The sequence below is a fragment of the Emys orbicularis genome, chromosome 8, assembly GCF_028017835.1.
Source record: "Emys orbicularis isolate rEmyOrb1 chromosome 8, rEmyOrb1.hap1, whole genome shotgun sequence".
Classification (NCBI taxonomy): domain Eukaryota; kingdom Metazoa; phylum Chordata; order Testudines; family Emydidae; genus Emys; species Emys orbicularis.
Window position 1 is genome coordinate 109,600,957 of NC_088690.1, and position 24,735 is coordinate 109,625,691.

A 24,735-nucleotide genomic window follows, 5' to 3' on the forward strand; every position below is an offset into this window, starting at 1 on the left:
GACAATTCCTACTCAATGTATTCAAATACAGAACTTTTCATAAATGGTTCCAACAGCATATCAGAATCTAAGTGAAAGGATAATGTGGTAACTTCCATAAACTCAACACCATGGATCAGTGGGGAGCAAATCTGTAATACAGAAGTAGCAAGAAAACAATTCCTTAGCCGCTGTTCTTACATTCTGTGGTAATTTATACCTATGTAATGCCAATTCAGCAAGTTTTCCCGCTTGCCTAGCTGGACGTCTGTAGTGTTAAAAAATTAATATTGGAACTTAAATGAGCACTGAGGTTTCACAAGTAACTGGTTATTGGTACTAACACAGTGGAGCTCGGTGCTCCTGTCGCTACCACCGTATCGTTATGGTAATTGCACGTCCTTTTAGGAGTGAGGAAGATCACATAAGAACCATGTGAAAAGTCAGAATGCATCACTGGGTGAAAGGAGAGCAGTTTTCATTTTTGTCTTTCTTTTGAGATATGAGCAGGATGTTGAAATGTTTGTGGTTGCGGTGTGTGGACAGCTTGCTGCAAGCAGCCAGTAATACATGGTATCAAATAAAACTGTGAAGGCTAACAGATCTAGAACAGTCAATGGCTGTAGGATTGGCTTTCTAGTATATGAGATTCAAACATGCGTGTCATGCCACACTTTCATTCTACCTGGCTGCTACATTCTCATAAGCAGATAAGTAATGAAATACACAAGTCACATTTCAGAGTTAACAGCCCACAGCAAATGGGGCATTAAGTGCCCAAGCCAGTCATTACCTGACATATAAAAACCAGCGAACCGGTTGTCATTTCCACTACAAAAGGATTGTTTAGCATCAAGTGTTCTTAATGTTTTGTATTTTGTTTTATTTTAAGCAGATGAATATTGTGGAAAGCGAGTTGGCAAAGCACTGTTAACCAACAACTAATAGCTTGAGGCTAATTTCTGTGATATCCAGTGTATTTTTAAAAATAAAATAAACTCCTGTTTTTTACAGGGGAGGCAGTGTGGGCTAGTGGGTAAGGCACTGGACTGGGAGTCGGAGACCTGGGTTCTATCCCCAGCTCTTCTGCTGACCTGCTGTTTGACTTTTGGCTTCCCCTCTGTGCTACGTTTTCCTCGTCTGTAAAATGTGGGTAATGTATACCTTTGGTAAAGTGCTTTGAGATCTACAGATAAAAAGCATTATGTAAGAACAACTTAATATTGTAATACACATTACAGTTCTTCACAGACAAAGCTTTGAATCAAATACAACATTTCCTTAGGGAAATAGGGTAGTGAGTCAGGTATTGGAAAGTTGAGAGATGAAGATTCCCACCAGCATGGAGTACTTGTTTTTCAGTTGTAAACTCATTTCATTTTACTGATTAACCAGTCAGATTGCCTTATCTAGATGTCACCCACACTAACTGAACTCACACTCCACTTGTTCCTTTGTAGTGAGATCCATGTATAAAACTAGACAATGACAGATTTATGAAAATCATAATAAAAGACCTTTGTCTAGTTTTTCCTGTGACTCTGCCTTTGCTAGTTGAGTAGGCTCTTCCTTTATTCACTTTGTGTTCTGAGCTTTCCTGATGCTTCTGCATTACCCGGAAGGCTTCAATGATTCCAACAGATGTGTGGTTTTTCATCGGGAGCCATGCAGGTCTTAAAACTGCTCATTCAGCATTAGGAAGGAAGCTCTGATCCCAATTAGCAAGCAGGCAAATGTGAACTTGGCTTACAAAAATGACATAGAAACTAATCAATTTAACAGACTAAAACATTAGCCCTTAAAATAACAGTAACAAATAGCTTTAGCTTTTTTAGGATGGGAGCCCCAAGGTATCCGTGATAAGGTCTGAGTTGATTCACTCCTTGTACTGCGTGCATTTTAACTTATTTACTTTAAAACTGGATGGGATAGTGCCTCGTAAACCAGTGTACATTTATTTCTGGGCACATTAGGACCACACTCCTAATATCTGGGGACGGTAAAGGATGTTTAGCACTTTAATGTAGTAGCTTTCATAAATTGGAGTCAATCAGAGATAATACATAATGTTTTTAAAAGTTGAATGGACTTCCTTTTATAATATTTAAAATAAATTTTTAATGTTTTTCTGAAGATCTGTGTATGCAGAAATTACTCTCCTTTTTTTGCTTTCCTTCCCCCCCTTCACCCCCCCCCCCCCCACACACACACACACTTCTTGTGAGAACAAAATAATTATCCTGGTTCGGGACTTACCTGGAGCATAGCGAGTTTCCCATCACCCCACATGTTTCCTTCACTGTGCACTCTTGTCCTGCTCCTCTGGGATAGTCACTTTAAGCTGCCCTCCTGCCAAGCAATATTGGAGTTCAGTCTGCCCCACACGCATGGACCCACTGCCAAGCTATAGGCTCGCTCTCCATTGACAAGTGCTACGGGTCTCTTAAGTTGGCAAACTTTCCTGGTAATCAAGGGGTGCTAATTCTGGAGTACTTTAAAAATGGGTTTTGAAGGCTGCATGCTGCAGAGTCCCACAAAGGAAACTGAATGGGATGTTGTCATGGTTAGAAGGTGAATTGTGCTTTAGACTCTTTTGCAACCACCTTTCCAGTGCACCCCTCGGATGACAGACTTAGCTTCCTTCCTTCAAGGTGGAACCCCATGGTTCAACTACTCTCACACTGGACCTCTGGTTTCCCAGCCATGTTAACATAACAGACCTAACTATATTTGGCACCAGTGAGAAACTTCCCTCCGGGACATGTGGCCAGCAGCTGATTAAAGTGACACAAAAGAGTTCTAAAAAGAAAAGTGGTGTTTGTTCACCCAAAGGTACGTAGCCATCAAAGGAGAGGGTTAAAACAAACGCCTGCACATCTGGTCTGACATAAACTTCACGCTTTCCTCCTAGTTCAGGAAGCTTCTGCTTAACCCAGATACCGCTACCTGTGGGCTGAGAGAGACAGACTGTCCTCCTGCAGTCGTTGCCTGTCTCTCCTGCATCATCTCCCTACCAGCGGCTGCTGCCAACTCACTCCCCCTCCCTTCCTCTCTAGACAAGGGTTTTTAACTACTTAATGTCCTTTTGATTTTAGGCCCCTGCCCTGGAAAATATGCCCTGCCTGGAACCAGGCAGGGGGACATTTCCCAATTAATAGCCCACTCATTTTTCTTTTAAGGACCCTTGGCGTTTTCTCTGGAGATAAATTATCTCTAGACATCATTTTGTTTCCTGCTTGCTCTTTCTAACAGCCCCTTCTTATTTAACTCTATGCAGGCAGACCGAATAAAATCAAGCAAGTAAACTGAGGTACATATAATACAGATATCTCCCTCTCTCTCCTCAGATGCAAATACTCCCAGAAAGAGGGATGACGTTTTTCAAAGGGATAGCAGACAACATGCAAGAGATAGTACCTGGATAAGTAAACAGCCCCCTTTCTATGCTGAATAGGTCTCCAGATGTATGCACGCTGGCCCTCAGGCTGGTGCATGGAATAATCTACACATAGGACGTGTCTGTCAAAGGCACTGACATAATAAAAGGCTTTAAGCGATGACCCTACCCAAGCCCCAACCTCCTCCCTATTGGAAGTACGTCAAAATGTATCAATCGAGCATGCTCGCTACTCATCAGAACTGCTTTGGGGGAGCCAGACCTAAACCGAACATATATGCTCTACTCTCAGGGCAAGCAAAGAACCTACCTGAACAAACTAGCTAAACTGCATTAAATGGCCAGGAATTTTATCCTTTCAAGATTACTCCACAGACTTGGTCTGGAAAAGGAAAGCTTTCACCAGGGTTAGCAGGAGGCTAAGGGTACAAAGCACCTGTCTTGCTCTGATATATCCACTTTTTCTCACTCATGCAGGTGGAGGAGGGTGGTGAACTAGTCCCTGATACAAATGAGTCAGGGGAATCTTATGCCCAACGTTCACTTTTAAAACACATGGCGTGGGCAGTATCTTCCCTGGCTTCTTTAACTGTTGGTAAGGAGATCAGAACCCTGAGCTCTGCTTAGGCTTGGCAGTTCATAGCCATAACATCTCTGGACTTGCTGCATCAGTTATGAATGTAAAAAAAAATTGCTTGAGCCCAGGTATCTCTTCCATTACAAATTAAACCCTGCCTGAGCTATCCTTGCCATAGAAGACTAAAAGGCCACCACTGACACACACACACTCTCTCTCTCTCTCTTAGATGACTGCAAATTACTTCAGTATCTTGTGCAGAACATAGGCCACAGGGGACAGATCCATAGCTGATAAAATTCCAGATGCACAATTTCCAAAGTAGGGATCTGTCCAGCAATACAATGAAAGGGATGCATTACTCTGACAAGTTTCATGAAAAGTTAGCTGGGATATTGACTGAACGCAGCAGTTCTAGATTTTTACTCCAGTTCCTTATCCACATAGATGTAGGTAGCCAACGTTAACCTCAATCTGAAAAAGAGCAAAGAGCCTATCAGTTGTACTGGTCACCAACACTTAATATGGATAGAAAAACCATGGCTAAAAATCCAGCAACAGGCTAAGTGAGTTCCCTGATTTGAGAAGGCCAAACCACTTCCTGCTCATTAGATGCTCTCTCAGCCACCTCAGTCATCTACCTAGTATATTCTCCTATGCAAGCTTTCTCCACCAAGAAGCCTGGTTCATCTGCTGATGTGTTGAAAAGGTGTTGGACTGTGTGGAGTGGGCCTACGAACTGGCAATTCTGACCAAGGTATGACTAATGCTGCTGGATTTAGGAAATGGACTAATATTCTGTAGAAATCTCCCACTTCATACTTATGGCTCAAACTGACTTTAGGCCTGGCACTTTTCAGATGAGGATTTCTAGACTGAATTTTTTCCATGACTTGGGTTTTTCCTGTTAGATACTTTTCCCAAACCAGTGTCAACAATTCGTGAAAATACCAATGGAGGAATTTGCTTTCAAAACTGAACAAGATCCTCTGGAGCCTACCAATGGGACCCTTTTGGGTCAAATGAGAGACCTTTTCCCAAAAGGTAGCACTTGGCCAAAGACTTCGCTCCCCTTCCTGTACCTCCCTGTTAAAACAATGGCATACAGCCAGAATACAAGGTAAATGATGGATTCTACTACACCGGTGTATTTCTTCATTGTTAAAGTCAGTTGTTTGTGGTGCATATATTTTGACACTCATTTGGGACCTGCATTACGCACTGTTGGCCTCACAATCAATGGATAGGACGCCTGTCCCAAACTCAAGCACAGAGCTTAGGGAGCCTAACCTAGGCTCCCTGGACAATACACTAAACATAAACAACAGAAAAGCAAATCAGTTAAAGAATACCCACCCTCGTCAGAAAATGCACTGCAAGCAAAGACCCTCTGCCTCTCACTCACCCCACCCCCCAAACAAAGAGCACTGGAGCATAGCCTGGAGCCCAGCAGACTCGGGCTATTTCACACCTGGGAGAGCAAAGTTTGGGTCCCTTGAGGAGAAAGCTCTGCCTCCCAGTGCCTCTTTCACAGTGAGGAAAGTCTCGTTCTAGCCCTTCTGCTGATCATAGCTGCAGCAATAGCTTTTAAGTATATCCCACATATGCTGCCGAAAACCTGTTCTGCAAAAATGATGTTGGGCCTTGATCAGAACCCTCTGCCTGTAAAGCCAGGTGTCCCCGTTACCACAAGCCCTGTGTCTCCAGGGCTCTGAGACCCATAAAAACCTCGACAAGTGACGTACAGTAACTTTTCTAAACAGAAAGGGTTGTGGATTTAAAGTCAGGTCTTGGGACCTTGTAGGACTAGAAGCAAGTGCTGAGTCCTATTGGGAAGCAGGGACTCTGCCCTCCCCAGTGGTCATGTAAATAAACCTGGAGTTCTAAACTCCTGTGTCCAACTTCCAGCTACAAAATGGAGAAGTGCAAAGCAGGAATTCCCCAGATGTGACTTGCATGGTGATTTTTCCTTCCCTGCCAAATCAATAGGCTTAATATAGGTATTGCTGGGGTGCTAGGCACTATGGTAATACAAATAATGATAACAATGTGGCAGACTGAAAAAGTTAGCAAAACAAAAGTGTTTGTTTAAAGGCTGTTTTTTTGATAGAGGCCACAAATCCACTTATTTAAAGAGAGTAAATATTTGTTTTCTAAAGGGAATAATGTAGGGAAAATCCAAAATACGAGAGAGACTCAACTCAGCAAAGAACAGTGATCCACAGAGGGGTTTTCAATGAGCGGTTCCCAAACTTCGTTGCACCGCAACCCAATTCTGATGACAAAAATTACTTTGCGACCCCAAAAGGGGGGACCGAAGCCTGAGCCTGCCTGAGCCCTGCCGCCACAGGCGATGGGCCAATGCCAAAGCCCCAGGGCTTCAGCCCTGGGTGGGGGGGCCTGTAACCTGAGCCCCGCCACCCCAGGCAGTGGGGCTTGGGCTTTGGCCCTGGGCCCTAGCAAGTCTAACACCAGCCCTAGAGACCCCATTAAAATGGGGTCATGACCCACAGTTTGAGAACCGCTGGAACGTCAAGTTTGACAGTGCATTTCAGTTTCAAGTTTGTCTTCTGTTCTATATCCCTACCTAGGGCATCTATTGCCATAATATCTAGATGCTTGGGGGGGAAACCGTCCCCTTTGGGAATTGAACCCCCAGACCAGGGTTCAATCCGAAGCACTTCTTGCAACTGCCCCTCATGCTCCAGGCTTCTTCCTACGACACTTGACACTACACCGCTCCTTTCAATGGCCTTGTGCACGAAGCCTTCTGTAAGAAATAATTAACAACTCAGTGAAGTGGGGTTAGTTTAATACTCTGGGTACTATGCCCAGCAGCCTAACTTTCCCATTTTAGTGTACTCTGGGGCTGTGTGCACTACAACGCATTACGTGCTGCCTAGAACCCATCAGACCAGTTGATCCAACTTACAGGGACAGACCTTGTCAAAGGCAGCAGAGTTATGGGAGCGGGTTTGGAGTCTGACGCAAAATCAGTGGGACAAGAGTTGTGTTGTCCTTCAGTACCTTTTATGTACAATTGGAACCATTTTAACAACGGCAAATAATTCCCAACCTGACCCTGAGTGACACTTGGGTTCCAGAACAGATCCACATGAGATTTATTTGCTTGTTATAACAAATGCTTTGTGTACATGGGGCCTGTTTTCGTTTCCTCTTTGGGCAATAAAAGCAATGTGTGGTGGTGATTTCCCACAGTAATAGATTGTCACAGACAGAGAAAGGTTCTAGAGAGAGTCCAGAAGAGATCCAGTATGGAAACTGAAGTATCTCACCGTCCTCCAGAAAGGAATGGAAGTGCAGGCACAAGGTGGCAGCAGACAGGTAATCCTCAACGATGTTGAGTTTTCAATAAGTTTAACAATGTGCTATAACTGAGCCCAGGCCTGGAGAGTAGGGACTGCTGCAACTGGGGGTGGGGTGAGTAGGGCTGGTGAGAACGCAATACCCCTTTTTGTTATCCCACTCTTCAAAGCCTGTTTCTCCCAGCACAAGCCCTGAATTTGTCTCCTGGAAGTGAAAACTGGAAAGATCTTGGGACAGGACTGAGGTCAAAGGGGCTCTTCCCCTGATGACAGTGAGCAGGATGTGAGGCCCTGCCTAGCAAACCCTGAGTACGTCTACACAGCAAGCAGAAACCCGCAGCAGCAAGTCTCAGAGCCTGGGTCTGTTGACTCAGGATCACGCTACAGCACTGAAAACAGTTGTGTAGACGCTCAGGCTGCAGCTCAGGCTCTGGAGCCCAGCCCCCTCATTAGGCTTCAGAGCCCTTGCTCCAAAGACTACACAGCTATGTTTAGCGCCGTAGCCTCAGCCCCGTGTCGGCCGTGGGTTTCCGCCTGCCGTGTAGACATGCCTTCAGACAGGAAAGCACCTCAGAAAAGCAGAGGGGGAGTCCCAAGGATTTTGAGCGAGTGCATTAAAACAATGAGTTCTCAGGGAAGGCAGCTGTGTGGCAGGTGTATTTTTGGCCATTAGTCAGCATCTAAATGAAAGTGTCCCAGTCAGATTTAGAGCTCCGTGCAGATAGGGAGGCTTGGATGAGAAGACAATTATTACATCTCCAAAGGCACTAAGCTGCCTCCATTCTGATAGGTTTATGAAACATCATTTCTCACCTCATTGCTGTTTGCACAAGGAGCTGTTAGATCAGGCTAGTGCTGTGCACCCACTAAAGGATGGATATCTCCATTAAGCCAGGTATTTTACAGCCAGCTAGTTTTAGCCTCGCAGAGTGACAAAGCTCATGAAGATAAGTATGCTGGCGCATACTGTAATTGTACAAGGCCATCGTGCTTTTTCCAGATTGAAAATCTATCAATATAGCATTGCATTTGCAGGTACTTAACATTTAATTTAGCAAAGACAGAGACAGCAAGAACACTCCTTTCCCCAGCAAGTGCTGAGGGCCAGCACGTGAAGCAAACATTTCATATTGTTTCACCAAGGCAAAAGGAAAAGTAACATGTGCCTAGCACTGATTGAACCTCTTTCTCCAACAGCCTCCTATGCCAGTGCACACAGCGGGTTCTATATCCTCTGGCCAGCAGAGGGAGACAAGAAAACAATCCAGGCTCTTGTGATGACATTCCCTCTGGCCACTGCTTGCTCCTTCATCATCTGTCCCATATGGTCTGCTCTCTGTTTTGGCAGCAAGAACAGGAGTATTCTCTGCCAGCCAGCAACCATGTAATAGAATAAGCTTTCCTCAGCCAGCTAGTAATAGAAAAGAAAAAATACCAGAAAAGCCTTTGCCTCTAGGCCATACACAGGAGAACCACTTGCCCAGACCCCTCTCTTTAATAATGAGGATCAGTGGCATTTGTTGCAGGGGACAAGTGGTCTTTCAGGTACACAGGTACCAGGCCATATGGGTGTTACTAACTTTGACAAACCCTTTAAACCCTACTCAGAGATCAACATGCAGCCAATGGACATCTCAGAGCTCTGGTGTCATGTAATTCCAGCAAGTTGCCCCACTCAGTATATGAGCTGCATCATTCTGCACCAGCTTTGGTCTCCAAAGGATATGAAGTCATTGACCCATGCTTTGTCTTGATGCCAACTGGCAGAGGGCACAGGAGTGTGTAAGGGTTACAGAGACCCTCTGGTTTGGCATCTACCTACTAGTCTGCCAAAGAATGTTATGTAAAGTCTCTAGTGAAAGCCTGTGTCACACTGGTCATCATAATCATTGTGAGATGTATGTACAGGAAAATGTGTAGAGTTACATGTAGATATACTAAAAATTATTTTCTTTGGGTCTGAGTTAAGACAGGGCACCAAAAGGTGATCCACAGACCCCTGGCAGGCAGGGGGGAAGAGATGCTTCTCTCACTCTGGCTGGACATCTGAAAATGAAGTACTGTATGCTTCACAACAGACACCCATTTACAGTCTGAGCAAAATGGTGATCAATAGATTGCGGAGATGGCAGGGAAAATAAAACCAGCAGGGGTTATCTCGTTTAAGAGTAAGACAATGAAACTTATGTATCAGAGGGGTAGCCGTGTTAGTCTGGATCTGTAAAAAGCGACAGAGTCCTGTGGCACCTTCTAGACTAACAGATGTATTGGAGCATAAGCTTTCATGGGTGAATACCCACTTCGTCAGACCCACAAACGCTCATGCTCCAATATTACTGTTAGTCTATAAGGTGCCACAGGACTCTGTCACTTTTTACAATGAAACTTGGAAACTATACCTAGGGTGCAGATGAACTCCCCCTCCCCCTGTTGTTCCTTCCATTTGTGAAGACAAGCCTCCAGGGGACTTGATTGTATGAGAAGGGATCTCAGCCAAACTGGTTGAAAACACAGGAAAAAAGACCTGAGGTAAGCTATCTTGTAGGGGGTGGGGAATGCCTTGTTAGTTAAGTTTAGGCTTTAGAAAGCATATGATTTTGCTTTATATGTAACTACTTGTTTCCAATAGTCTTACTCTCTTTCACTTGAATCTCTGTTCCTTGATAATAAACGTATTCTTCTTTCCACTATATCTAAATATCTATATCTCAGTACTGTGTGTTGAGTAGAGTGGTGATCCTGAGTTGAATCTTGCAAGCTGGTGAGTACTGTTCCTTTGGGAATAGCAGATCTGAGAATTCTGTGAGAGGTCAATGGAATGGGCTGGGCACCCCAGAGGGCTGCCCAGAAAACTTGTGGGTTGGTGTGTGCCCATTGCTAGCCCGTACAGAGAGAATGAGTCCTGCAGAGGCCTGAAAGGCAGTGCTTGTGTTGCCAGAGGCTGGTGGGTTCAGGTAGCTGATGCATAGCAGACACAGCTGTTTCATGCTAAGGGCAAGTGGTGGCAAAGTGCCTCAGAACCCTGGGAAAAGTCAATGGTCTGATAGTTCTTGTATCTTCCAAGAGAGACTGGTAGGAATTGCTTGGTGGCTGTTTGCCAGCAATGGAGGGGAGCAGGGGTGGGTAGGGGAGGCATTTGCACAGCTATTAAAGAGGAATATGAGAAATGGGCTCTGACCTGTTGGTATCAGTTACTCTCTAAGGGGGGTATCTGTAATATCTCCAAGGCTGTGAATGGAAAGTTGGCCTGAGGCTGTATTTTAAGACCCCCATCTTCCCCTTGGGTACCCGGAGACTATAATATGTTATGCCTTTTCCTATGCCTAGGAGAATACCATGAAACAGTCAGATCTGATAAACCAATACAAGAGCCTTGAGCAGATTGAGTTTACTTGGAACATTTTTGTGTGCAACTCCAACAACTTGGATTAAAGCATATTAATTCTTGCACATGATTTCAAGATTCTAAGACAGCTGATGCCTGCTTTAGAACCTTTCTGTCTGAAGAAAGAAATAAGGGGGTGTTTTTTGCACATACAAACTTGCATCAGTTCACAGAAATCCTCTTTTAGCTTAGTAGCTGTCCCCAACCTAGGGCGATTTTGGTGCTAAAAAGATTACTTTAAAAATAAAGGGTGAGCAAAATTGCTTGGGAGCAAATGTACTTCAGAAAACATCTCTTCCATAGTCCAATAACTGAACCAACTGTGATGCTTAATTAAACAAGAAAAGCCTCTTTAGTATTGGTATCTGCAAAGGACTCCCCCAAGGCTTGAGATGTACAGTGAGTTTTGCAATGCAGCCACTAGGAGCCTGTCTTCCCTATAAATTATTACGTAGGCTGATCCCTAGAGTAAACTGCAACCTTTGTAGCCAGGAACAAAAATTTGGGGAGTGAGTCCAGAGTAGTTTTTACAAACATGTCAGCTATCTTGAGTTAATTGGCAGTCAACTGACTGGAAGTTTAAAAACTCTAGAGTATGTGTGCCCCTGAGGTTTGCTTTCCTTCACAGCATGCAAGACTGATGTCGCTCCTACCCGTTATCTAACCTAAACATGCAAGTCAAATTAACGCTATGAAAAGTAAATAAATGTAACTTTTTCATTTTAATTTCTCCCAGAGTGAGACTGACCTAGGAACCAGCTCTTACTGTTTGCTATTTCCCGTGAGTACCATCCAGACCAGTGGATGAGGAAAAAGTAGATTTCTTTACCTGAAATTTCTAGTTCTCATAGTGGGAAGGGCATGCACTGGTCTGGACAAAGCCCCAGTATATGTCCAGATGTTCTTGGTAAAATTAAGTTTGTAGGTGGTTATACCTTTAATTCTGTTAATCCTATTATCTACAGTGGAGGTGATGTTTTCTACCTGGTTTATGTCATTTCAGTTTTGGGAGTCCTGGGAATCAGAGTGTGGTGGTGCAGCATGAGTCTAAACTCAAAGGAGGGAAGTGAGGAAAAATCTAAGCTACTATCTCCATTGTGGCAGAATGGACCCAAGAGCAACGTTCACACCATTAAGAGAAATAAAAATGACAAGTAAGGATACAACTAGCCTCCTCCTGTAATGCTTCTGTTTTAACTGAGGGCAGGTCTACACTACCCGCCTGAATCGGCGGGTAGAAATCGATCTCTCGGGGATCGAATTATCGTGTCTCGTCGGGACGCGACAATCGATCCCCGAATCGACGCTTCTACTCCACCAGCGGAGGTAGGAGTAAGCGCCGTCGATGGGGGAGCCGTGGAGGTCGATTTGCCGCCGTCCTCACAGCGGGGTAAGTCGGCTCAGATACGTCGAATTCAGCTACGCTATTCGCGTAGCTGAATTTGCGTATCTTAAATTGACACCCCCACACACACCCCCGTAGTGAGGACGTAGCCTCAGATTCAACATAACGAGAGCATTGCAAGGGCTTTGCAGAAAATCCTGGTCTGTATGTGTTAGATGAGTGAAAAATTTATTCTGCAAATGTAGGCTGGCTCTTGAATAAAAGAGCAGTGTGGAGGAAAGGGAAGATTCAAACCAAATTCGGAAGGGATGAGGAGTCTGGGAGAAAAACAATCTGAGGTAGTTTAGCTTGTTACTTGCATGCAAAACCATGCTCTGAAGTGTCCCTAGCCTCTGTTTCCCAGAAACTAGGAATGGGGAACAGGGGATAGATCACTTGATCATTCCTTCTGAAGCACCTGGCATTGGCCAGTCAGAAAGCAGGGTACTGGGCTAGATGGACCTTTGGTCTGACCCAGTAGGGCCATTCTTATGATGATCTAATGTACTTAGTTAATTGTTTAAGATTTTGAATTATTTAAAGAGGCTGGCTCAGGGGCTTTCATTCCCTCCTCTCCAGCAGCAGCAGCTATAAACAAACTGCATAAGGACCATGTGTAATGGTGCACGCCCTGGAAGTCTTGCGTAATCCTTGTAATTTGAAATTTGGGGGTTGGACCGTTTATGGAAGCCATGCCTGGAGAAAGCTGCCCCTAACTCAGCAGGGAGATAAACTTGTCAGTCAGCTTCCAGTTCATGTTTGTGGGAGCGGATTAAGGCAAGTATTGGGATGCAGATTACAACAAATATTCTCTTTTCCCCTAAACATACCTTAATCTATTACTCCCGCTGAGCCTCTTTCCAAGTGAGAGGTGATCGCTCTGGCGGCTTCTTCTCAGCGGTCTGCCCCAGTGGGGCAGGTCCAGGGCAGTGTGAGAGATCCGGCTGAGCCGGAGAGTGATGTCCCCAGTGGGACAGGTCAGGATCGAGGCTGCCCTGCACCAGGGCATGTCGCTACTTGGGTCCCTCTCGATGCTGTCCCGTGCTATGGGGCTGGGGACATCGAGGCGTTTAGCATCACCCTCAGCCCGGTCACCGGGCGCTGCAGCGTTATACGGGGGGGGGGGGGGACTGGTACATCATGTTTGCTCTGCCCCCCCCCCCCGTTAGACGCGGTGGGGGCCTGAGCTCGGGGCTCTGGTGTAATTGTGCCCCCCCCCCCTTGTGCACGGAGGGCACCCCCGGGCTGTGCCTTCTTCCTAGGGGGGGTCCGGGGGGGGGAGCGCCCCGGTCTGGGGGGGGGGGGCTGGGGGCAGTCATCCAGCCCTGGGGTGCCCGGTGCCGGGGGGACAATGCCCGAGGCCTGTCTCCTGCCAGGGCTCCCGGGTCTGGCCCGTCCGCTGCCCGCAGAACGGGGCGTCCCGGCCCCCCTTCAGACCCACCTCCTTCTCCTCCGCCGGAAGCGGCCAAGCGCCGGGGACGGGCAGCCACCTCGGCCAATGGGGTGCGCTAGCGGGGCCGTAACCCCGCCCCGAGGGCGCCGCCGGCCAATGCGGGCGCGGGGGCGGTACTTCCTCTGCCGAGGAGGCGGGGCGGGCAGGTTTTTTGTGTGCGGGGTCCCGGCGGTGGCGGCGCTTCGGGCCTGGCCCGGCCTGGCCTCCGCTCTGCGGCAGCGCCGCCTCCGGCAGCCGGCCGGAGAGCCAGGGGGCGCTCGCCGGCTCCTCGCCCGGCTGGGCCCGGGGCGCTGCCGGGTGTGTCTAGGGACCCTTCACGGGAGGGGGGGGCAGGCGGTAGTTTCTAGGGGCCCCGGGGACGCTGACGGGTGTTTCTAGGGGCCTGGGGGGTGGGGGGTGCTGCCCGCTGTGTCTAGGGCCCCCGGGGGCTGGGACCTGTCGGCAGTTTCTAGGGGCCTCCGTGGGGGGGCTCGGACGGTGCCGGGAGTTTCTAGGGGCCCCGGGAACTGGGACCGTGCCGGGAGTTTCCAGGGGCCCCCAGGGACGGGGGTCTGGGACGCTGCCGGGAGTTTCTAGGGGCCCCGGGAGCTGGAACGCTGCCGGGAGTTTCTAGGGGGCCCGGGAGCTGGGACCGTGCCGGGAGTTTCTAGGGGGCCCGGGGCTGGAACGCTGCCGGGAGTTTCCAGGGGGCCCCGGGGACGGGGGGCTGGGACGCTGCCGGGAGTTTCCAGGGGCCCCCGGGGACGGGGGGCTGGGACGCTGTCGGCAGTTTCTAGGGGGCCCGGGTGCTGGGACCGTGCCGGGAGTTTCTAGGGGCCCCGCGGGGGCGCTGGGTGTTAGAGGCGCTCTCATTGCCGGGATCACAGTCTCAGCCGTTGGGAGGCATCGGGTATCTGCCATCACTTTCCTGGCTGGGCTGGGCGATGAATGGCTTCAGCACCGAGGAGGACAGCCGGGATGGGCCCCCCGCTGCCCCCTTTTACGGCCAGAGCTGCTGCCTGATTGATGACGGGGACCGCTGTGTCCGCCCGGCCGGCAATGCCTCCTTCAGCAAGAGGGTCCAGAAGAGCATCTCCCAGAAGAAGCTCAAGCTGGACATTGACAAAAGTGTGAGTTGCAACCCGACTGTGAATCCTGTGGTAGCCTTGCCTTTCTATAACCCGAAGGCTTCTGCAGTGCTCTGCCAACTTCATGGGCCACTGCAGTGTGGTCTCTAATGGGGTGGAACCCAAAATCTGCTTTACAGGGCACAGGAGCTTACGCAACAGTTTGGTACCAGCCTGCAGTCAGACCTGACATTGCATGGCGGTTGGGACCAAACTGAAGATAGACATCGTGCGTTGAACACTGCAAGTTGTGTTTATTGAAGCCACCTTGGCAACGTTGAAGCCACCGGATTGACGATGCTAGGGTTCTTTCCCTCTCTCAAAGGAATAGGAATTGTAGTGATCTGTGTGTATGGTATACCTAATGTGACCCTTTATTTTGCAGGCTTTATTCCAAACGATTTTACAGATTTAAATAATATAACTACCCAATGTCGTAAAAGAAGTAGAGGACAGAGAAAAGGTCTGGAAGAAGAGAGAGAGAGGGAGATCAACTAGTAATGCTAGTAAAGTAGTGAGATTTAAAAGGACTTCCCAGATGGTACATGCTAGGGGAGAAGCATCTTGCATTCCGGTGAGCATGTTGTGTGGAAGGATAGAGAAAAGGCCACTTTCTCTTAGTTTTGGAGGCAGTAGTACCACTTCAGCCACTGTTAGGTACTTGTGAATGCTGTCATTACTAAAGAGGTAACTTTAATTCCACAGATCCCAACCAGTTGGGAGGTATTTACATTAGTAAAGCGTCAAACTGTTCCCATGAAGCTATAATTTAAAAACTGTCACATCAGACTGAACAATTGACACAATCATTTTTTAAATGAAAAAAATTGAAAGCTTTTTTATTGGTTGGCATCCAGGAGGCTTATCTGCTCCCAGCCAATTAGTGATAATGTTAAGTGACATCTGTCAGTCAAGCCTATAAATGAGACCCTCACTGGGTGGAGGATACATCTGAGCTCAGCATCCATAGTCTTTATGGAGAAAGTTTCTATTTAAAAGTTTCAGAGTGGTAGCCGTGTTAGTCTGTATTAGCAAAAAGAACAAGGTGTCCTTGTGGCACCTTAGAGACTAACACATTTATTTGGGCATAAGCTTTCATGGGCTAAAACCCACTTCATCAGATGCATGGAGTGGAACATACAGTAAGCAGTATATATATATGAAAAGATGGGAGTTGCCTTACCAAGTGGGGGGGTCAGTGCTAACGAGGCCAATTCAATTAAGGTCCACCTATATTGCATTGGCCTCGTTAGCACTACAAAAGTAATCAACTGTTGAGAATAGGCCACTTCCACCTTAATTGGCCTCGTTAGCACTGTGTATTGTTTCTTTATAATTGATCATCCTCTCATACAGGTTTTTTTTTTTTTTTTATATACAATAACTACTCTGATTGCTTTTTCCCCACTTTTTACTCTTAGGTAAGGCACCTGTACATTTGTGATTTCCACAAGAATTTCATTCAGAGTGTGCGAAACAAAAGGAAGAGGAAAACTAGCGATGATGGAGGAGACTCTCCTGAGCATGAGATGGATGTCCCAGAGGTAAGTGTCTTACACAAGCGGATGTTGGCTGCTATTGCCAATGTCTGCTGTGTTCAAATTTCATGAACCTTATTGTTTTGGGGGGAAAGGCAAACGTCCTTTCAAATCTATGAAATAGGGACATTTGAGCACTTTCATACAGCTGTGAAGACTGTCTTTCTTTCACCAAAATTGAAACTTTGTCTAAATTCTTATGGAAGTAACAGTGTCTTCAGGAATAATTTTTATATTGAGCGAGATTATTCTGATTTTGTTTCGTGAGCATATTCCATTTTCTTTCGTCACCATGAGATGACCCAGTTCCTGGCTTTCTTAGATTTCTTCTATATACGTGTCCACTTAGAACTTTCTATAAAAGGGGAATTGCAAAGATTTGTGGAAAAGAAGTCCAAGCCTACAATTTTATATGCAGGGAGTAGAACTGAGAAAATCATTGATTTTTTTCAATTCAGTGGCCAACCCAGCTAAATAAATAAATAAAAACTAATTTTGTTTTGAACAGAAATGTTTGTTTTTTTTCTTGCCAAAACAAAAATTAAAAGAATTGGTTTGGGGTCAAACAGAATGCTTCATTAGACCCTAAACTAATTTGCTTTTATTTTTAGTGCTTTTTAAAAAACAAATCTATCCAAATTTCAAAACAGAACTTTTACATTTTTTTAAAAATTCACTGAATTTGACCAAAACCCGTGAATAGTTTCATTTGCCCTGAGACTACATTTTTCAGCAAATTTATTATTCAGTTGAAAAATTTCATCCAGTTCTAACAGAGAATGCCTAAACAACAAGTAAGGGGGTAGTCAGCATATACACTATTCAAAAAAAAATTAATGTACCTCAAGTCCTACTGCATGATTCCTGATTGGTGCCACAACCCAGCATACATCATTCTGGGATGTCACAGCTTTCAGAATCTCCACTATGGTAATGGAGTCAGCCCATGTGGGCTTAACTAAGCAACATTCAAAGATGTTATGCAGTTTTGAAATATGTACAATATTTTTTTAAATCCCAGTGTAGCATTATTTAATAATACTTCTCAAACCATGAAACAAATAAATTATAAAATCTTTAAGACAAGAGCCACATTATCTTATTTAATCTAATTTCTCTATTCCTCAGTTTCCCCGTCTGTAAAATGGGGTTATGAAACTGACCTCCTTTGTAAAGTGCTTTGAGATCTACTGGTGATATTATTATGTGTACTTTGGGCATTGAGCACACTTTTAAGTGTGGTACAATAATAAATTGAAATAATTACTTAACAGAGCCCTTCTGGGCTGGCTCATTTGCTTTAGTGGTATTTCTCATACCTGACATGCTAGAAAGTTGCTTAGTTAATCCAGCTGGCAGGACGTCATAGTTCCTAAAAACATTAGTAACAAAATTAAATTTCTGTGCCATATGCTGCAGATAACAAAAGTTAAGTGACATTCAACGCATAATTTAAAACATAAGAGGGAGTTTTGCAATTTACATTTAAAGTTCTCATCATCTGGTCGGTTATTGAAGCACACACTTTCTGACTGCCCTTTGTGCAGTTTTTTCTCACACTCACTCTGTAGAAATTGTGCATTTAGATTTTGAAATATCCCTGGTTGAGTTCATTGCTTCACAGTGCCCTGAAACCCAACAGTTTGTGACACGAGCCATTTGCTCAGTGGGTAATAAGATGGTATTCAGCCACAAGTTTCTAAACTCTGTGGGAACCACCGGGGGAACAGCAATGAGTGTGATTTCTGTTTGTAACAAAGAACTCTATAATTCTTAGTGTGGTTCTTCTCTGAAAAACAACTCTGTAAAAATGGCATTGGGGGACTCTTTGTATGTAAATGTCTTGCTTATCAGATTCACTCCGTTTACAAGTGAAAGGATTGCTGAGGATGCAGAGGTGTAATTGAGAGCAAAATTTGGCCTTACAGCTGGAAATTGGCTAACAGTTCTGTGGTGGTATATGAGCTAGAACAGAATTTCTCTCCCCTGAGACTGTTTTGGCTCTGCAGCATTAACAAGAATAAAAAATAGACTTATATTTGTCACTAAAGCAAGCAGATGTGGCTCTGAATACAGACAGAGCAGTCCTGTTGAGTTAGTAAGTGCCAGTTTGAGATACTCTCCTCAGATACCTCTGCACCCCAGTCATCCTGCATCTGTTTTCCAGGTTGACCTGTTCCAGCTGCAAGTGAACACGCTGCGACGGTACAAAAGACATTACAAGTTACAGACCAGGCCTGGCCTCAATAAGGCTCAGCTAGCAGAAGTAAGCGAGGGTGTGGGGAGTTGCTTTTTATAACAGGAAAAAAATGTATTTTTTGCTCCCCCAACCTGACATACATTTTCTGGACACTAGTGGGTGCACTGACTCTATCACTAGTACATACCAGATGCTCTGCTGCTGGTTTCCAGTGAATTTCTCCAGCAGAAGGCTATAAGCGTATTCTCCTTCCCATGAGAAGGATCCCGAGGAACATTTTGCAGTAGTTGTTTGTACTCCTTTCTTCCCATCCTGCTATTTCATTAAAAAGTGAATGATTAATGATGGCAGAGTGAATAGAATCAGACAATGGACTCCTATTGTCCTGTGTATTTACCAATTTTCAAGTTATTGGTGACAGCTGTAAAACCAAATTCCTGACACATGTTCTAACAGAGACAAAGAGGGCAAGGTAATCTTTTATTAGACCAACTTCTGTTGGTGAGAGAAAAGCTTTTGAGCCACATGGAGTTCTTCTTCAGGTCACCCAAAGAAGAGCTCTGTGTGGCTCGGAAGCTTCTCTCTGGCCAATGGAAGTTGGTCTAATAAAAGATATTACCTCACTCTCCTTGTCGCTCTAATATTCTGGGACCAACACACATTTACAACTACACTGCATACAACATGATCGAACACTCCTTTTAAATGTCATATTTGAGTTTTTCTCCATTCTCTGCCTAGTACAATTAGGTTGCATTTCTTCATATTAAAGGCAGAGTCACTAACCCAGTCCTTCCCTTCTCTCTTTCCTCCCATACCTTGCTTACCGAAATCATGCCTCACCAATCTATTAGAATTCTTTGAGGGAATCAACAAATCAGTGGACAAGGATGATCCAGTGGATATAGACTCATAGAATATCAAGGTTGGAAGGGACCTCAAGAGGTCATTTAGTCCAACCCCCTGCTCAAAGCAGAACCAATCCCCAACTATTTTTTTTGCACCAGAGCCCTAACTGGTCCCCTCAAGGATTGAACTCACAACCCTTGGTTTAGCAGGCCAGTGCTCAAACCACTGAGCTATTCCCCCTGACTAGTGTACTTGAATCATCAGAAAGCCTTTGACAAAGGCTCTTAAGCAAAGTAAGCAGTCATGGGATAAGAGGGAAAGGCCTCACATGGATCAGTAACTGATTAAAAGACAGGAAACAAAGGGTAGGAATAAATGGTCAGTTTTCAGAATGTGGAAGGGTAAATGGCAATATCTCCCAGGGATCTCTACTGGGAGTGTGGTTCAGTGTATTCATAAATTATCTGGAAAAGGGGGTAAACGGGTAAAGAGATGGCAAAATTTGAAGGCAATACAAAATTACTAAAGATAGTTAAGTCTAAACCAGACTGTGAAGAGTTACAAAGGGATCTCACAAAACTGATTGACTGGGCAACAAAACAACAGATGAAATTCAGTGCTGATAGTGCACATTGGAAAACATAATCCCAACTGTACATACAAAACGATGGGATCTAAAATAACTGTTACCACTCCGGAAAGAGATCTTGGAGTCATTGCGGCTAGTTCTCTGAAAACATCTGCTCGGGGTGCAGCGGCAGTCAAAAAAGAGAACGATGTTAGGAACCATTAGAAAAGGGATAGATAAGACAGAAAATATCATAACACCACTATATAATTCCATGGTACTCCCACACTTTGAATGCTGCATGCAGTTCTGGTTGCCCCATCTCAGAAAAGATAAATTAGAATTGGAAGAAGTACAGAGAAGGGCAACAAAAATTATTAAGGTTGCATATGAGGAGAGATTAATAAGACTGGGACTTTTGAGCTTGGAAAAGAGATGGCTATGAGGGGATATGATAGAGGACTAAAAGCATGAATGGCATGGACAAAATGAATAAGGAAGTGTTATTTAGTCCTTCACATACCACAAGAACCAAGGGTCACCCAATGAAATTAATAGGCAGCAGGCTTAAAACAAACAAAAGGAAGTACTTTTTCACACAACGCACAGTCAACCTGTGGAACTTATTACCAGGGGATGTCATGAAGGCCAAAAGTAAAACTGGGCTAAAAAATAATTAGGTACATTCATGGAGGGTAGGTCCATCAATGGCTATTAGCCAAGATGGTCAGGGATGCAACCCCATGCTCTGGGTATCCCGAGCCTCTGACTGCCAGAAGCTGGGAGTAGGTGACTGGATGGATCGCTCAGTGGTTGCCTGTTCTGTTCATGTCCTCTGAAGCACCTAGCATTGGCTGCTGTCAGAAGACCCAATACCAGGTTAGATGGACCATTGGTCTGACCTAGTATGGCCGTTCTTATGCTCTTAATAAGCCATTAAAGAGCTGTCTCCTCCTTCAGTCCTCCACTTGAGACAAGAGTTTGGGTAGCTCTTTTATACAAGCAGTGCTGCAGATAGATGTAGTGTCCTTGACAGATATTCTAATGTTCAAGGCAGTTCTGCTTCAGGCCAATGTTACAGAATCCCCACTTCTGCCCTGATTTCACCTGAACTTGTTCCTAGGGAAGCTCTGCTCTCGTCAGATTAACCTTACCTCTGCAGAAATGGCACTGTGTGTTTCTTGCAGGCCCTGGACTTTTACCACCATACAGCACCCAAAGTTCTGGCAGCTTTGTAAAATGTTTTGTTGCTCATTTTCAAAGTAGAGTACAGAATTAATGTTGATAATGTTGTACATTGTATGGCGTGGAGTAACCAGGTGAAGGGTGGGATGTAGCTCCTCATTGGTATATCATGTATTTGTAGTGTTCTACCTAACTAGTAAGCAGTCTTTCAACTCCCTCTTGTTGGCAAGCGCTATGTACTGAAGCACATTTACAGTAGTATCCCCAGCAAAACTATTATGCAAGCAGAGTTTAACCTTAAAGGGAGCCTAACTTAAAATTGTCACACACTTCCCAGATTTCCTGTGAAGTTTGAGCAGCTTTGACCCTACGCTGGATCCTCGTCCAGCTCCCATGCTTGAATCACTTCTGCCTGAGGCTCTTAGACATCTGCTTCTAACCCACCGTAAGGAAAACTCAAACTTCCATAAGTCTTCTTGGAGTGATTCATATTGTTCAACCTGCATCAAAAACCAATTCTGGAGTTGTGTTGGGTACTGAAAGAGATGTTTCCACCATAGGGGAAAGCACATCTCCTAATCCTGCTCCAACAAGACCCTTTTTTCATTAGATTTATCCTTTGGATGAGAAAAGCAACCTAACTGTCCAGGGTTTCTACCAAAGTTTGAGGTAGCAGCCCTAGCTTTATTTCTGTTGTGTATCCCCTTTCAGTTCCTTTGATGAAAGCTTCCCTAACATGTTTTAATGTGGACAAAGGTCCATTGAAGCTGCATTGTTTACATTGCCAAGTCTCTACCTCTTTTGGATCGCTTGGCGATAGCTTTCCTTCACCCTTCTTTAAAATATTGAGTCGTGGGGAAACTCTCTCCAAGCAAACTTGGCACGGAATGGATTGTGGGGGTGGTTTCTACTACTAACTATTAAACTAGCCTGTTGTAATGCTTTCCTAGGAAAGGAGGACTTCCTGGCTTCCAAATTCCACCTGTGAATTGGCTGCTGAAATTGTTGATTTAGCAAGACAGCTCTCTGCTCATATGCACATTCTAGCTATAGTGAAGGGGTAAATGAGGACTGACTGTTCAAATCAGTGCATGTTTGCATAAAAGTGTGTTTTACTTGACAGCCTTAAATCAATGTCAGGATGAACAAAGACCAAACTGTAGCTCTGCTTATTTCTGCATTTAATTCAAGAATTTGCCTTTTTTTTTTTTTTTTTTTTAAATGTTTAGACTATTAGCCGCCACTTCAGAAATATCCCTGTGAACGAGAAGGAAACACTTGCTTACTTCATCTACATGGTAAAGAGCAACAAGAGCAGGCTGGACCAGAAATCGGAAAGCAGCAAGCAACTAGAATGAAGATGAGTTGGACTTTGGATGAGAATAAGCATGATATTGAAGGAACAGGTGGTGTCATGCATTTTAAGCTTATAAAGACTGTTAAACTATATTGTAAATTTTTTTAAATGCCGTGTGTGTGAATGCCTAAAAACTCTTGGTCAGGACTATCTGAAAACATGTGTCCAACATGCCTAAGGAGACTTACTTCCCAGTCAAAGCCAACATTGGAATGAAGGAATAAAGATCATAGGAAGAATTAAAGATATCAGTAGGACTCCGTGGCTTTGGAGTTCATTGATGCAGTGTGTTAAAATACTTCTGGAAGCCTGCTTCTGAATGTGATTTAGGTGACAAGTAAAAAGAATTCAGTGGCCTCATTCTGCATCACAAAACCACCATGCAGCACACTTGGACTCAGGACTGGAACAGCGGTGGAGTTATAATTCAGAATCAAGATGCATGGGTCAGAAGTCTGTCTGAAGCTTGCTCACAACCTGAACACACTCCACCTTTTCTGAGTCAGTGCTACAAGTCCCAAACTTCTGTGAATGAATGCTACAATTTGCCAAATCCACTCAGTGAATGCTATTTGATTGGTTTGAAAATAGATTTCTCACGTCATATTATATGGAAACCAAACTGATATTGCCAACCTTTTCATCTGCTTCACCTTATTTAAAAACTCATTATTTAATTGAATTGTTTTAAGCATTTGAGAACATCTGCATTTTCTGGACTTATGGCATTTAAGGAAATATGTGGCATTTAGGCAAATATTGTGAATTAATTCACTGGTTTGATCATGTTGTTAAAAATGCCCCAATTAATTTACGTAAGTCTTTGTTGTGTCTCTTGAATTCTAGGCTCGGGGATAGGTGAAGCAATGGCTTATGGCACGAGCCTTTATCCTGGGTCAGATCAGGTATACGTCACACAAGTAACTTTATTCTCAATCTGGTCTTCAGCAGGTCCACATCACAAAACTGGCACACAGATTGGTCTGACTTCCAGTCTCAGTTTCAGATAAACCATTCTAGGAGCAATAGATATGTCACCAGTGTACTAACAGGAGTGTATGCGATATTTGAACAGCATCTGCCTGAACTGTTTTTGGCATGGACAGAGAGTCAAAACACTCACCTTTCATAAGCATTCAATTTACGTTTCCTAGGAATAATGCTGATCATGGAATGGCACACAGTTGTCCTTTGTGACTGCATATTTTAAAAGTAAAGTTAAAATCACACGTTTTGGTCATTTCAAGCCAAGGTATTCCTACAAATCTTCACAGCCTAAACAAAATTGGCAAAGGGAGCCTAAAGAGGGTTGTGACCTGTCATTTTCCAATGACCTCAAGGTAATCTTTGTGATTTAAAACACCACTCCGCGCCCCTGCTGTTTTAACTTTAGTCTTTTTATTCTGTTCTGAGATGCCAAGCCCCACTTGATGAGCATATATGCAAACAAGCCTTAAGCAGCAAAGTGAACAGTGGAGAACTTAGGTTAGAATTTTTCCTTTGTGGGTTTGAACATGCAGAAACCGGCTGTAGCTTTGAATAGCTAAATGTGAGACACAGCTCAATATTGTATGTATTGCTTGTTGTGCAAGACAGACAGTTCATACAATAACTTCTTGAAATCTTAAGCTTTCCCAAAGTGTCTGTTAAGATAATTAAGGTCACCATTCTAAGCAAACTGAGTTTATTTGCAGAGCTTTCACGTGTTTGCTTATGTTCCAAATCGATATTCAAGAAACTTCAGCCTTTTTAATAAGTCCAGTGTCATGCAGAAAATAGTTCTAGTGCTAGGGATATTCCATTGTAATCTGATGCATCTCTGAACGATGTGGATTGTGTCAAGTGTCCTCACAGACTTCAATTCAGTATGAATTTGAAGAACCTTTTGCTATTTAGATCAGAGGATATGTCTACCCTTCAGTTAAAAACCTGGCCCGTGCCAGCTGACTCACGCTCGTGGGGCTAGGGCTAGGGAGCTGTTTAATTGCCATGTAGCCATTCGAGCTTGGGCTGGAGCTGGGGCCCTAGTGAGGCCCGAGCCCAAACCTCTGCAATTAAACAGTCCCTAGGGAGTCAGCTGGCATGGGCAATTAGACACCTACAGGTGTCTAATTGCAATAGAGACATACCCTAAGGGGCTTTGACACAAGCCGTGAAGGAGTGTATGAAATGGTAAGCAAATGTCTTGCATCAATATTTCCTGAGTGTTTAAGAGTCTCCATTATTCTGGTCCCTTCCTTATTGGAAGGCTGAAATAAAAACCCCGTATCAGTCAGTTGATCTGATTTATATAATTCAGGACAGATGCTTAGAAGGTATTTTTCTCTGACTGCATGATTAACTGCAGAGTTTGTATGCATGCAGCCAGAGGAGAGTGATTAAGGAAAAATCTGTCTTCAAGTTATGAGTAGGTTATGCCTCATCCTGACTT

General features: G+C 44.6%; 1 protein-coding gene and 1 long non-coding RNA gene across 2 annotated transcripts; one reads left to right on the top strand and one right to left on the bottom strand.

Annotated features, from left to right (window-relative positions):
• Positions 1 to 7,040: 7,040 nt before the first annotated feature.
• Positions 7,041 to 13,034, bottom strand: LOC135882840 (uncharacterized). The gene is made up of 2 exons (XR_010561599.1): positions 12,879 to 13,034; positions 7,041 to 8,690 (listed from the first exon to the last, which is right to left on the bottom strand). It is a non-coding gene; the product is annotated as an uncharacterized LOC135882840 (long non-coding RNA).
• A 1,390-nt stretch (positions 13,035 to 14,424) lies between these two features.
• SAP30L (SAP30 like) lies at positions 14,425 to 23,118 on the top strand. The gene is made up of 4 exons (XM_065409129.1): positions 14,425 to 14,610; positions 16,029 to 16,151; positions 18,313 to 18,411; positions 22,177 to 23,118. The coding sequence occupies exons 1-4, from the start codon at positions 14,425 to 14,427 to the stop codon at positions 22,303 to 22,305; spliced, it is 537 nt and encodes a 178-aa protein (XP_065265201.1). The 3' UTR covers positions 22,306 to 23,118.
• The last annotated feature ends 1,617 nt before the right edge of the window (positions 23,119 to 24,735 follow it).

What these genes read in the sequence shown, in the direction of transcription:
- SAP30L (XM_065409129.1), top strand. Translation starts at nt 14,425, where the DNA reads ATGAATGGCTTCAGCACCGAGGAGGACAGCCGGGATGGGCCCCCCGCT. An exon ending in AGCTGGACATTGACAAAAGT is followed by an intron (nt 14,611 to 16,028) that starts GTGAGTTGCAAC and finishes TTTTACTCTTAG; the next exon opens with GTAAGGCACCTGTACATTTG. An exon ending in ATGAGATGGATGTCCCAGAG is followed by an intron (nt 16,152 to 18,312) that starts GTAAGTGTCTTA and finishes TCTGTTTTCCAG; the next exon opens with GTTGACCTGTTCCAGCTGCA.